We start from the raw sequence: 12,908 nt of genomic DNA, 5'->3' as shown, positions 1-12,908 counted from the left end.
AGTTAATTTTTTTAAAAAAATTATTTTGCATACTTACAGCAGGTGGAAAGATTAAGAGTGCTAATGTATTCAAGTCCTGAATGAAATTCATGTCAGACCACCTTGTGCTATTTTAGCCTAATGAAGTAACTGTTTTTAAACCTTTAGATTTTTCTAAGTACTACCTTTATTAGGTTCAGAATTTAAATGAATTCCAAAAGAGCTAAGTATGGATTGTATAATAATGTTGGGGAAAAAAACTATATTGAATAGGTCTTAATACGCTGTCACGTTAGAAAAAATCATGGCTTAGTTCATAAACTTGTGGCTTATGAACCTTTATTATATTAAGTTTTTGGAGTGTTCTTGTAAACCTAACAGTATAATATACACACCAAGTAAAATGAAAATGAATAACCAATAGAAAATTAGAAAATTTGATGTTTATGTTACTGAATAAAGAAGAGAGTCATTTTACTTCTTTACTCTCAAAAGAAGTTTTGGGGACTTTGTGGGGGGGCAATGGTGAATCCAAAAACTAGAGCATTTAAAAATTCAGTATACTATTTGACATGTAGTCTTTCAGAGTAATTTTTGTTTTATTCTATTCATTGGATGTTTGAGGGGGTTACTTTGCTTAGTTCTGAAAGGATAGAAAAATGAATATAAGAAAAGTCTAGTCAGAGAAATATAAAATAGCTCTTAATTGTTTAAGGGTAAATGAAATATGTGTCTTAGCAGAGCTATAAGCAAACTATCATATGGCAGATGAAAGATTACATTTGACAGAAGCGAAATAAAGAATTCACAGAGAGGCATTTGTGCTAGGCATGAAAAAGGATTTTGGTGGAAGGGATGAGGTTTATAGGAAGAAAAAAGAAAAGGGATAATATGACAGTACTTAATGTTTTGGTGAAATATCAAGAGTCTTGCGTGTGTGGACTTTGTCTTGGAGGGATGGCAGTTGGAAGATAAGTTAAAAAAAAAAGTTTTGGGCAGATTATGGAAGTCCTTGAATATGATTCTGTGAAATTTACATTTTATTATGTAGGCAGTAGGAATTCATTGATGTTTATTTTTCTTCTATGGGCAACATTTTAAGTTCATTTGAAATGAAAGAATAAAAATACAAAATCATCCAGAGTTACGGTTTTTCATTTTCTAGTTTCTCTTCTAAGTCTTTGCCCATAGGCATGTATGCTTTTTATATAGTTGTGATTTTTATTTAGCCATTTGTTTGTATTTAAATATTTTATAATGTGAAGATTATTTAATATTGCTGAAATTCTTTTTTTCTTTTTTTTTTTTTTTTTATAAACACTGTGTGTACTTTTCTGTGTCTGGGAAGCTAACATGAGCAGTGAACTAAATGTAGGCAGGAAGACCAGGTAGGAGACTCTTGTCTTAGTGCTGGTGAAAAGTGAGAAGTCTCCAAGGCAGCAGGAAGAAGGGGGACAGCCCAAAAGAAGAGGATGTGACTGCCTGGGTTCTCCTGAATTCCAGCTCATAGTAGAGTGCATTTCATCAAGCTTCCGTTACTGATTGCTTTTCCAGAAATAGTCATCAGTCACATCATTTCAAATTCGGGTCACTTGTGGTGGTGACAGTTTGAAATAACCCATCAATTTCTCTGCTTGTGTTCAAAATAGTATTTATCAAGCCTCGAGTCAGCCCCTCTAGCTAATTAACCTCTTGATATGAATTTTGCAATCAAGGTCTAATTAGAGCTTTCTTCCTTTTTCCATATGTTTTTGTGCACCTCAGGGGAGGCTTCAGGGATTTATGTGAAAAGTATAATACCTGGCAGTGCTGCTTACCACAATGGCCAAATTCAAGTGAACGACAAAATAGTTGCTGTAAGTAACTGCCCTTTGTTTTAGAATTGAATCAAGTTGGGAAAAAGAAGTTATCTTGATTATAGTGTGTATGAGAGGAGAATGGCTTTATATAATATCATAATGTTTTAAAAAATTAAGTTCAGTGAAATCTCATTGATTTGGCTCTCAGGGTCCTAAGTTTGTTTTCTGTGTTTGCTTTTGTTTTTTTACTGTGTGTGAAGAAAGGAGTCACTAACCATAATGGTAGGGAAAAAATATATTTATATACACACACACACACACACACACACACACATATATGGGAAAGATATTCTAGCATTCTCCTAAAAAAAGACTTCCAAGCACCTCTATGTTCTTTAAACTCACTCATTTTATATACATTTTAGGAAGCTATTAACCAGGTCTTTTTAATGTTTCTACTAACAGTAAGTAATTTTGAGTACATACAAATTTGAGATATTTTATATACTGGGGAATATAGTAATTACCTTTTGTCCATTCAGGCTGGTCTTTCTCCATTTAGTAGAAATTGGTTAAATTTTAAAGTTTATTTGAATACTATTTTTGAAGCATAAACCCACATATCTGCATAGACACATTTAATTTAGTGATTTGCATAGAAGCAAATGTTTGTTGGTGTCATTTGAATCTTTGTCCTTCAGGTCCATCTAAGGAAGCATCTTTCATGACTCTTGGCTTAGGAAATGCCTTGTGATTTTCAGGGGATAGAAGCCTAATTTTATTCTGCCTTGTCAGAAGTGAAAATAGCAGCTAACCTGAAACCTCTGTGTAATGGGTCTCCTAATATTTTAGGTCGATGGTGTAAATATTCAGGGTTTTGCGAACCAGGATGTTGTTGAAGTATTACGAAATGCAGGGCAAGTGGTACACCTAACCCTAATTCGAAGGAAGACGTCTTCGTCTGCTTCTCCACTCGAATGGCCTTCAGACACAGGTAGTTTCTATTTTATTTTATTTTATTTATTTTATTGTATTATGTTAGTCACCATACAGTACATCATTAGTTTTTGATGTAGCGTTCCACGATTCCTTGTTTGCATATAATGCCCAGTGCTCCACACAATACAACACAGGTAGTTAATGCCACTATCCCTCTCACCACCCCATAGTCTGGGCTTGGAAGAATAGCTTACTTATGGAAGTTGTTTTGTGAGTCTGGGAAGGAAAAACTGCCCATCTTTTGTAATGCAGTGATGGAGAAATGAATCAACTCATTTGTGCATTGAAGAAGAGTTTCCTTTGCCTATTATGATGTGCCAGTCCAAATGTTAGAACACGAACCCTGACATGCATTAAGCTCTGAGAGCTGTTCTAAATGGAGATGGAAATCGTTTTTCCGAAAAGCTTCTAAATTTCATTTATTACTTATATTTGAATAATAAAGCTTTGACACCTTTTGTTCTAGGGGCTCTCATTTGTCTAATGCTTTGACATTTTGCACACTTCGGATTTCTTATGACTTCTAACAATATGTTTGATTCTAATGTCTCCCAATTTACTCTTTGAAATACAGAGGGGGGCGCCTGGGTGGCTCAGATGGTTAAGCGTCTGCCTTCGGCTCAGGTCATGATCCCAGGGTCCTGGGATCGAGTCCCGCATCGGGCTCCCTGCTCCTTGGGAGCCTGTTTCTCCCTCTGCTTCTTTCTCTCTCTCTGTCTCTCATGAATAAATAAAATCTTAAAAAAAAAAAAAAAATACAGAGGGGAAAAATAAAACCTGGATTTCTATTAAAGATATTTTTATTTGTGAAATACCTGTTATTTGATTAAAGAATAGCAACTTTTCGTTATAGAACAAATAATTATATGCATCCCAGTTTTTTAATTACCAAGTTATTAATGTGTAGATCAATAAAACTTGACAATCCTGAAAAACAAATTCAATGTAAAATGAATTACTAGTTAGAGAACTAGTAAGAAATAATTCCTTTAGAATTTGTCAGAAGAGGAATACATTTTTTCCCCTCTCTCTTTTGAAGATATAATAAGCCTGGAAGCCTTCCTTTTTTTTTTTTTTTTTTTTTTAAAGATTTTATTGGAAGCCTTGCTTTCAGTTGATACTGATTGATACTTAAATCGGAACTTTTTAAGTTTTAGGTGATAGTGGAAATTTTGCTGCTGAAAGACAGATGCCCTGTCAACTGCATCGTATGTATGAAATTAAAAATCACCTAAATAGTACAGATTGTACAAATGCTATATTGACCTTAAAAGGTTTACATAAATATTTATATCAACATAATGGTTTTTAATAGCTCTGATAGAGCCCTTGGCTTCAGTCTACAGTATCAAATAAAGTATGTCATATGCGAATTAGCAGTTCTTGCCTGCACATGCCTACATTTTAAATTTATGTTGGGATAAATTTTGACTCTAAACTTACACTTCTTCCGTGGTTGAGAGGTCCTTTGTGTGGGTTTTACTAGCACCCTTGGAAGAGTGCTCTACTGTAGCATTTATCATACCTTGCAGCAATCACCTGTTTGATGTGCAGCCACCTATGTAGGGGAATGGTGATGCCTTGGTTCCCTGTCCCATGTAACAACATTTTTGTGTGCCGTCCACAGCCAGCATTTGTCTGTTTTACTGCAGCAAACCTCACGACTTCTAGCTCTTGGGCAATACCTTCCTCTACCATTCTAAATCTGTCTTTTTGGCCTCTAAACTCCTGTTTGTATACGTTGTAGATCCTATTTGTGTACCAATTTGGATACTACTTGTAGCATTCAATTACATAATGTACTGCTCTGTACTATAAACTCTGGTATGTAACTATTTTCCCCAGGGACACTACCAGCTTCTGGCCACATTACTTTGGCTAGTACTAGGCTGTGCTTTTTGTCTGTATCAATGGATTAATGATCTAAGAAATTTTATGTGTGGTTAAAAATGTCATGTTAAGATCATAGGAACTTAAAAAAATTCTTTTACAGTATTTTTATTTGAGAGAGAGTGTGAGAGCACGAGTGCCTAGTGGGAGGAGGGGCATCTCGAGAGAGAGGGAGAGAAGCAGATTCCCTGCTGAGCGGAGCCCCACATGGGACTCCATCCCAGGACTCCGAGATCATGACCCAAGTGGAAATCAAAAGTCGGACACTTAGCCAACTGAGCCATCCAGGCACCCCAAGATCATGGGAACTTTTAACTGGTTATATTTTTCAACTTTTTATAGTTGACCCTTGAATAGCACAGGTTTGAACTGTGTAGTTCCACTTATCCATGGATTTTTATCCAGTACAGTACTGTACTTTCTGTAAATGTATTTTCTTATGATTTTCTTAATAAAATTTTTTCTCTAGCTTTATTGTAAGAATACAGTATATAATAGACATAATACACAAAATATGTTAATTGACTATGCTATCAACAGCTTCTGGTCAACAGTATGCTATTAGTAGTTAAATTTGGGAGGGGGAGTCTAAAGTTTTATGTGGGTTTTCAATTGCATGGGGAAGGGAAGTGCCCCTAATCCCCCAATTGTTCATGGGTCAACAGTATTGTAAAAATTTTTAAACATACATATAAAAAAAAATTTTTTTTAAACATACAGAAAAATCAAAATATAACAAATACCCACAACCTACCATTTAGATTTAGCAGTTAATGTTTTGCCATATTTGTTTCATCTATTTATCTTTTTTCCTTAATCATTTAAGATTGTATAGTAGACATCATGGCACTTTAGTCCTACATACTTTGATCTGTAGTTTCTAAAAATAAAGATATTGTATAATAATAATAATATCACACCAAAGAAAATTAATTGTAATTCCCTAATATCAAATACTTAACATATTGCCCCCAAATGTCTTTTGTAGCTTCTTTTCCCTCTTCCCCCTCTCTGAAGGAAAAACCTCATAAAATTAAGATTCAATCACACATTGGACTTACTGCCTGCATTATGTTTCTTTGGTTTCTTAATCTAGAAGAATTCCCCCACCCCTGCCTCTGTGGCACAGACTTACTGTAAAGGGATTTGTCCATTTGTCACTAGAATACTACATTCTGAATTTAATTGTCCTTGTGGTATAATTCAACTTGTTCCTCTATCCACTATGTTTCCTGTGAGAAGCTAGATATAAAGCCTTAGATCCAGGTTAAATATTTTTGGTAGGAATACTTTATACGCCATGTGTGATCATTTAAAAATGACCTAAAATGACTCTTGTTCAACCTTTCTTGTGTTTTAAGAGATACATTATGACTTGCATGCTTGAGATTGAAATCTTTACTTAGCTCACTTTAGCTAAGGGAGGAACCACTGCAACCAGGGGAATTCTCTCCAAGTCCCTTCCAATTCACAGAGTTATTTTTTTTTAAACTCTTGATGAAGTCATGCCAGAACCTAGAAGAGCCCAGGGCACTGGAATGGGCTTATTCTGCATATCTTGCTCCTTACCCACCACAACCACAAGAGTATAAGACCTCAGTGTTCTTTTTCTTTTACAAGGCTATGTGGAAAAGTATCTACTTCTGCTTTGTCAGCAACTTTACCTTAATCTTACCTTCCCATTGCCTGGTTCCTTATCGTTTTCAATAAAGGAATCATATATGTAAGTTACCTGAGATGTTTGTCATGAGGTTGTGAACAGGACTGGAATAAGTTCACTTAAATATGGTCTTCAGCTACTAGTGATTCAAGGTAGCAATTCTTATTTTAGGAACTGCTGTAGAACCATCAGAAACACCAGCCTGCTACCTAACTGGAGCAGTGGAAACTGAAACTGACTTGGATGGCGGGGATGAGGAAACTGAAAAAAGAATGGATATTCTGAAAAATGACAACATACAAGCCTTAGAAAAATTAGGTAGGCACAAAGCATGACTTTCTCATTTGTTAACCATTTTCTCTCTTTATAGTTAATATAACGTGAGAAATTTTAGAGGCATTTTGAAAGATACAAATTAGGATTTTTTTTTTTTTAAAGATTTATTTATTTGAAAGAGAGAGTGAGTGAGAGAGAGCAAGCGAGCGCATGAGTGGGGGCAGGGGCAGAGGGAGAGGAAGCAGACTCCCTGCTGAGCAGGGAGGGGACATGGGGCTCGATCCCAGGACCCTGGCAGAAGCTTAAGTGACTGAGCCACCCAGGTGCCCCTAAAATAAGATACTCTTTTTCTTTTTTTTAAGACTTTATTCATTTGAGAGAGAGAGAGAGAGAGTGAACACACAAGCAGAGGGAGCGGCAGGCAGAGGGAGAAGCAGACTCCCCACTGAGCAAGGAGCCTAACTCGGGACTCGATCCCAGGATCCTGGGATCATAACCTGAGCCGAAAGCAGATGCTTAACTGATTGAGCCACCCAGGCATCCCCAAAATAGGATATTCTTAATATCAACATCTTAACACTTGTGGCAGTTAGGGACCAAGCATGTTATTGTTTAATCTTTAATTTTGCATGCACTTTTGTTAGTGTTAACTATTTTTTAATCTTGTCAGCGTTTTTAATTAGTGCATGTGTTAATATGTATTATCTTTGATATAGCTATAGATATCTAGCTTTCTATACATATAGCAGTGTTTCCTTTTACCGTAATAATTCATAATGTATACATATTTACATGTTTTATCAAATTGCCAGCTTGCTGTATATTTATATTTTAATCTTTTTAATTTATGTACCACTTTGTCCTTTTACTTGGTACTCTGATACCTTGGCTACATAGCTGACTCTGTTCTGGAAGCATTTTGAATAGCAGTCTCACACAATTCCCTGCACAGAAGTGCTCTGGAAAGCCTTGACAGTTGAATGAAGTGGAATACTTAACACCATCCTCTTCCAGAGAAGTTTTGGCTTCGATTGTCTTGTCTCAGGAAAGGATGACCTCAGGGAAGGAGTAACCCCGCATTCAAGTTAAAAAATTTCCTATAATTTGGAAATTTACCTTATTCTTTTTGACCCAAGTGGATTAAGTTAGATCTTTGCTATTTATGTTCAAGTGAACCCAGATAGATTTTCATGGAACTATTGTGTGAAAATCAAATACATTCTGAAGTTAGAAATATTTTCAGACACTTTTATCTGCTTTCTTTGGATCAATCTCATTGCATTTTTTTCCTTCATGAATATATATAATTTCAGCTTGACAGTAAGACCAAAGTCCTTGAACTGCTAAGAAGTTAGCTGTCTTTTTTGCTATAGGGGCAGAAAAACTTTCCCTTCTTCCCTTCTAGGTTCTTTGACTGGTCTAATAATTAAATTGACATAAAACAGATTAATAGGAGAAAAACAAATTTCATGAGTATGGGAGCCCCATAAAAATATGAGACCCAAGAGTAAGTTGGGCAATTGAGGTTTATAAGCCATTCTAAATTAAGGAGTAGGATAGAGGCCTGGGGCTTCAAAGATGAGGAGGGTAATTCGCAGCATGGTAAGAAAAGCAAATGTTTGGTAATTAAAAGTTTGCTGTGCCATGCCAATAGGTCTTTCAGATAAAAAGGTTATCTCTGTAATAGCTCTTTCTGGTATAACCCTCCTATCTAAATTCTTTTAGGTAGTTAAGGGAGAGGTAAAAGTTTTTCGTGAGTCTGCTGGGTCTTGATTGCCTTTAGCTCAAAATACTCTACATGCTAAAATGGCATATTTTGGGGTGGCATATTCTGCTCCCCTTCATTGCCATTTGAATAATTGTTTCAGATCACCATACTGTTCATTTTTTTAAGTCACTTTGTGTTGCCCAGGATTTATTGGGCTGTGAAAATAGTCTTTTTCCTCTGGTACTTAGCTTTGTGCTATGCTTTAAAACTCATGACTATCTGTACTTCCATTGTACAAATGAAAGATGAAAAAGTTAAAAGAATTGTGGGTGAGATATCATTTTATACATGTGTATGGAATGTCATCTTTAAATATCATGTTTTTAAGCTTACAATTCAACCAAAACATTGCAAATTAGCTTACCGGATAAGGAACTGCTACACGGAAGAAACTTAACAAAGATGGTAGAACTCTTAACGTAATTTCTTATGGAAGTGCAAAAGGTGCAGAGCCCACATGAATGATATTTTGCTTTTAATAATATCTTTGGTTATCCCTTACATGTAACCTAGCATGTCAGTTGATACAGTTATTTCATGGATATTCTTTTGTACATCTAGTGAGTTAAGTTCTTTAGTGTTTATTAGTCTTAGGCTCTGAATTCTGAGATTAGCCTTTACTTGATGATTTGCATTATGTAATTAAGCATTATATGCATCCAAGATGAGCTGTCCATGCTGAAGACTGAAAGAGCTGATACTGCAAGTTATGTTTGATTTTAGACAGATGGTTATGTCAGCTGGAGTAAGTGTTCTGTGACTTGTTTAATCTTGTGACAAAATTGAGTTTTTCTTTAACTTAAAGAAAAAAAGGTGAAGGTTTGTTTATTTTCTGCTGCTGCTATGGATATAAGTTGAAATTGTATTTTTAGTACTTTAACTTTTGCCTATTAGGCATTATTCAGACTATGAACTGTGTCCTGAGCTTCTGGCTAAGATCATAATGGAGGACACGCAGGGCACTTAAAATCTGTCTTAGTTCTTTAATGTTATCTTACACGTAAGCAAAAGCAATATTCTACTCAAGAGTCACAAAGGTATAACCAAGTAACCACATGAGACCAAAGTACACAGAGTTTCTAGTATGTTAAAGCTCATGCATCTCCCTTGTTGAATTAAACCAGACATGGTTTTATATCCGCCCAAATTAGAAGTCTGACCGGATTGTGTTGATATGCCCGGTTGATGGTAAAGATGTCTTGATAAGTTTTTACTTTTTCTGTGGGTGAGTGGAAGGTATTACTTTGAAGTGATTAACATTTAAATTCAATCCTTGTTTGTCTTAACATATTGTAAAGCAAAGCCAGATGTATTTTACTTGTAAACTGCAGGATGTTTACATATAAAGTGCATATATTTCAAATTTCATTTCTAACTCATCATGTCTCTCTTCCCTTTAAAATAGTCCTTCACAAAAGCCCCTTCGTAATTTGGTCACAACTGGCCTTACATTTTATGTCAGTCTTATAAGTCACCTCTGATTTCCTTTACCTGGTAGACCCAAGTTAATGCATTTTCCTTTTTATTCATTTCCCTTTTACTTACTGGAACTGTGCTATTATTGAGGAATTTAGTAAAGTTTGGCTCAGAGTAGCTTCATTTTTTTTTTTTTTTTTAAATCCAGAAAAGGTCCCAGACTCTACAGAAAATGAGCTGAAATCTAGATGGGAAAACCTCTTGGGCCCGGATTATGAAGTAATGGTATGTTAAAATATTATAATTTAAAAAAAAGTCTCATTGCAGGTCAAGTTCCTAACATTGCAGTTTAAAGAAATGGGAGAGCCCAAGATTAGCCAGCTTGCCTTGATTTTTCCTCCTGCCTTTCTTCCCTAGTGGATCAATTGATGTTTTTACCTCTTTCAACATTTTAAGCTGTAAGAAGAATTAAGGACTGCACACAAGTTTCAGTTATAATTAGCAGACACTTGGTTCATGTTGAAAACAATTAAGTCAACGGTAGGCAGAAGAACCTTAGAAGACTTGCCTTTAAATTTACAACCTGTATCAGCTGCTTAAAATTGCTGGCACTTTTATGATTGCTTTTATGATCTGTTTGTTTTATTGTACACTGAAAGGGCTGTGGATATTAGTCCTATGTTTCACAAAGAATCTTACAGTTTTATGAGAAAAATGAAAGAATGATTATCAAATGTATTAGGGAGAACAGGAAGTAATTTAGGTCGGGTATAAGTTTATAGCACCAGTGGTCCATTAGACTTCCTTTCACCTGTTACTAGATTCATTGAGTGAGGGATTGATTACATTCCCCCCTATGAATCCACGTGAAAGCAGAAAGCTGTGCTTAGAAAAGCTTCTACAGTGTTCACTAAATGCATTAGTAATAAAATATTCTATTAAATTTCTATTGTCATTCATGTTTTCTTACATATGTTTATCATTAGTACTTGTTGGCTGGTTGGAGATTTTTTTTCTCAGTTCAGAACATACAACCACTATCTTACTGTCAGAAAATTTCCAGTGTCGTTAAGATGAGTTAAAACATTCCATTCTCTATTCTTGCTAATTTCATACTTTCGTTTGGTCCTCATGAACTGCTGCTTCCTTACTTCATAGAGTGCAAATGTTTTGTTATTAGGCTGTCACCTTAGCAAATAACTTTTTCTACTATTCTTAGTGGTTTGATATTCAAAGTAATTTGGTGTCCCAGTATTTATAAATGGGACAGTTTTGGGCTCTTTTTGGTTAAAATTTTATCTTCCTTATAACTACTCCTCCGATTGGAGGAGTAGTTATAAGGAGTGAGGAGTGTTATAAGGAGTGAGAGCATAACATAATGGTGAGAAAGAGGAGACAGAATTTGAGGTTGGGAATTTAAAATGACAACTTATTCGTTAAGGGTTCTTGCTGTTTTGAGGGATGAGGAGCAGAAAGGAGAAACCAGGCAAGATAAATAAATGCATGCATGCACTCATGTACTCCAGTGTTTCTGATTTCATTTTTCTTCTAGAATCTACTTATATGAAATGTAGTACTTCTAGAAGCTTTAGTTGGATCATTGCTTAACTTACCCCTCCCTCCAGCTGCACCATACTTCATTAACAACTTACAGATGCAAATCATCAGTAAAGTATTTTGCTTGCTAGGAATTCACTTCTGTCAATCTCTACCACTGAGGCGAGGCTAGGCTAGGATTAAGAGCTTTAAGTATTCCATGAGCTTCTCACCAGGCCAGGTCTTTCTGTTTGTGTCCTTTCCAGCTATTTCTCCCAGGGAAATGGTGGAGTTTGCTGTGGAAAGTCAGATGCTTCAGTTTTTCCAAACTTGTCTCACTTAACTGACCTGGCAAATTTTGTTTTAAGGCCTGAATTTAAAAGTAAAAATGATTATACTCTTGGCTTTGTTAAAAGGATAAAATTTGTATGGACTCCTTACAACAGAGGATTATATTAAAATTTTAGGGGTCATGGATTTTTAAAAATACTGTATGTGTTTTGCCCATCCCCTTCTGGTTCAACTGAGTAATATAGGGGAAAAGATTGCTATAGAAAACAGTAATAACAAAAAAAAGTATTCTCTGAAATTTTGCATTATGTATTATACTTCTGGATTTCAGAAATATTAGAAAAAGATGAGAATGCATATCAGATGGTATTAGCAATATATAGGGTTTACAGATTTGTTTTTAGAAAACCTAAGAAGAAATAAAGTTATGCTTTTACAGATATTGGAGATTTTTTTTTCTTGCAAATTTAGGTGGCTACTTTGGATACGCAGATTGCAGATGACGCCGAGTTACAGAAATATTCAAAGGTAAGCATTATTTTTTTAATGTTTTCTGTTGTTTGAAGAACTTTCTCTAAGTTCTCGTCAGAGAACCTAAGTTTGTTCTGTGACCGGAAGTTTCCAAAATTTAGTCTTAGATGTTTTCTGGAAATGTGGTAGGTTCTCACTGTTATGAAAGGTGATGGTTAGATATGCCTGGGAAGAACACGGAGTGCCTGTGCCTCTTTCAGAAGCTAAAACCCTGGTTTGATGCTTTGCCCACCTTACAGGTAGTACACAGAGTAACATTGTCCAGAGTGCGTTAGCCTTGCAAACATTATCAGCAGAACTTTTAAAATGTTTCCTAGAAATCAAGACCACAAACATGGACTTTACAAAATCTTCTGGGTCTAGGTGTCTAAAGACAGAAAAGTGCATTATAGGAGGCATTTTTTCTTGAACTTAAAAAATTTTATAGCAAGAGCTTTATTTCTAATGGCAAAATGCCAGGAGGTGAAGGTAACAGTTTCCCTGAGCATTTTTAGTTTTTTTCTCACTACAAATTAATTTTATAGTTCCTCTTGATAATCAAAAAGGGCATTTGGTGCTAAGAGAAGGCTTCTTGGTGGCTTTCTCAACATGTGATGAGAACGGAAAGATGTTTTTGTTAGAATAGTTTCAGAATTTATACTATAATCCCAAATTGGTATATGAGTTCAGTCCAGCTTAAACTCTGCTGTCACATGCGCTATTTGAGAGGAGTTCTCTGTGTCCCATGTGGGTTTTGTAAGAAGTTCTCTCTTTAGATAGTTCT

At 35.5% G+C, this 12,908-nt stretch overlaps 1 protein-coding gene across 8 annotated transcripts in view; it reads left to right on the top strand.

Moving 5' to 3' along the window:
- Positions 1–12,908, top strand: part of PATJ (PATJ crumbs cell polarity complex component) — a 353,127-nt gene that overhangs the window by 40,306 nt on the left and 299,913 nt on the right. For all 8 annotated transcript variants that reach the window (XM_035018405.1, XM_035018407.1, XM_035018410.1 and 5 more), the window contains exons 10-14: positions 1,744–1,835; positions 2,631–2,772; positions 6,499–6,645; positions 9,996–10,072; positions 12,086–12,142. In XM_035018405.1, the coding sequence (XP_034874296.1) occupies positions 1,744–1,835; positions 2,631–2,772; positions 6,499–6,645; positions 9,996–10,072; positions 12,086–12,142 (515 nt within the window). The remainder of the gene's footprint in view (positions 1–1,743; positions 1,836–2,630; positions 2,773–6,498; positions 6,646–9,995; positions 10,073–12,085; positions 12,143–12,908) is intronic.

Source organism: Mirounga leonina, unplaced genomic scaffold (genome assembly GCF_011800145.1).
Source record: "Mirounga leonina isolate KUSES-001 unplaced genomic scaffold, KU_Mleo_1.0 Mir_173, whole genome shotgun sequence".
NCBI lineage: Eukaryota > Metazoa > Chordata > Mammalia > Carnivora > Phocidae > Mirounga > Mirounga leonina.
Note: the sequence above shows the minus strand (reverse complement) of the source record. Positions and strands in the feature narration are given on the sequence as shown.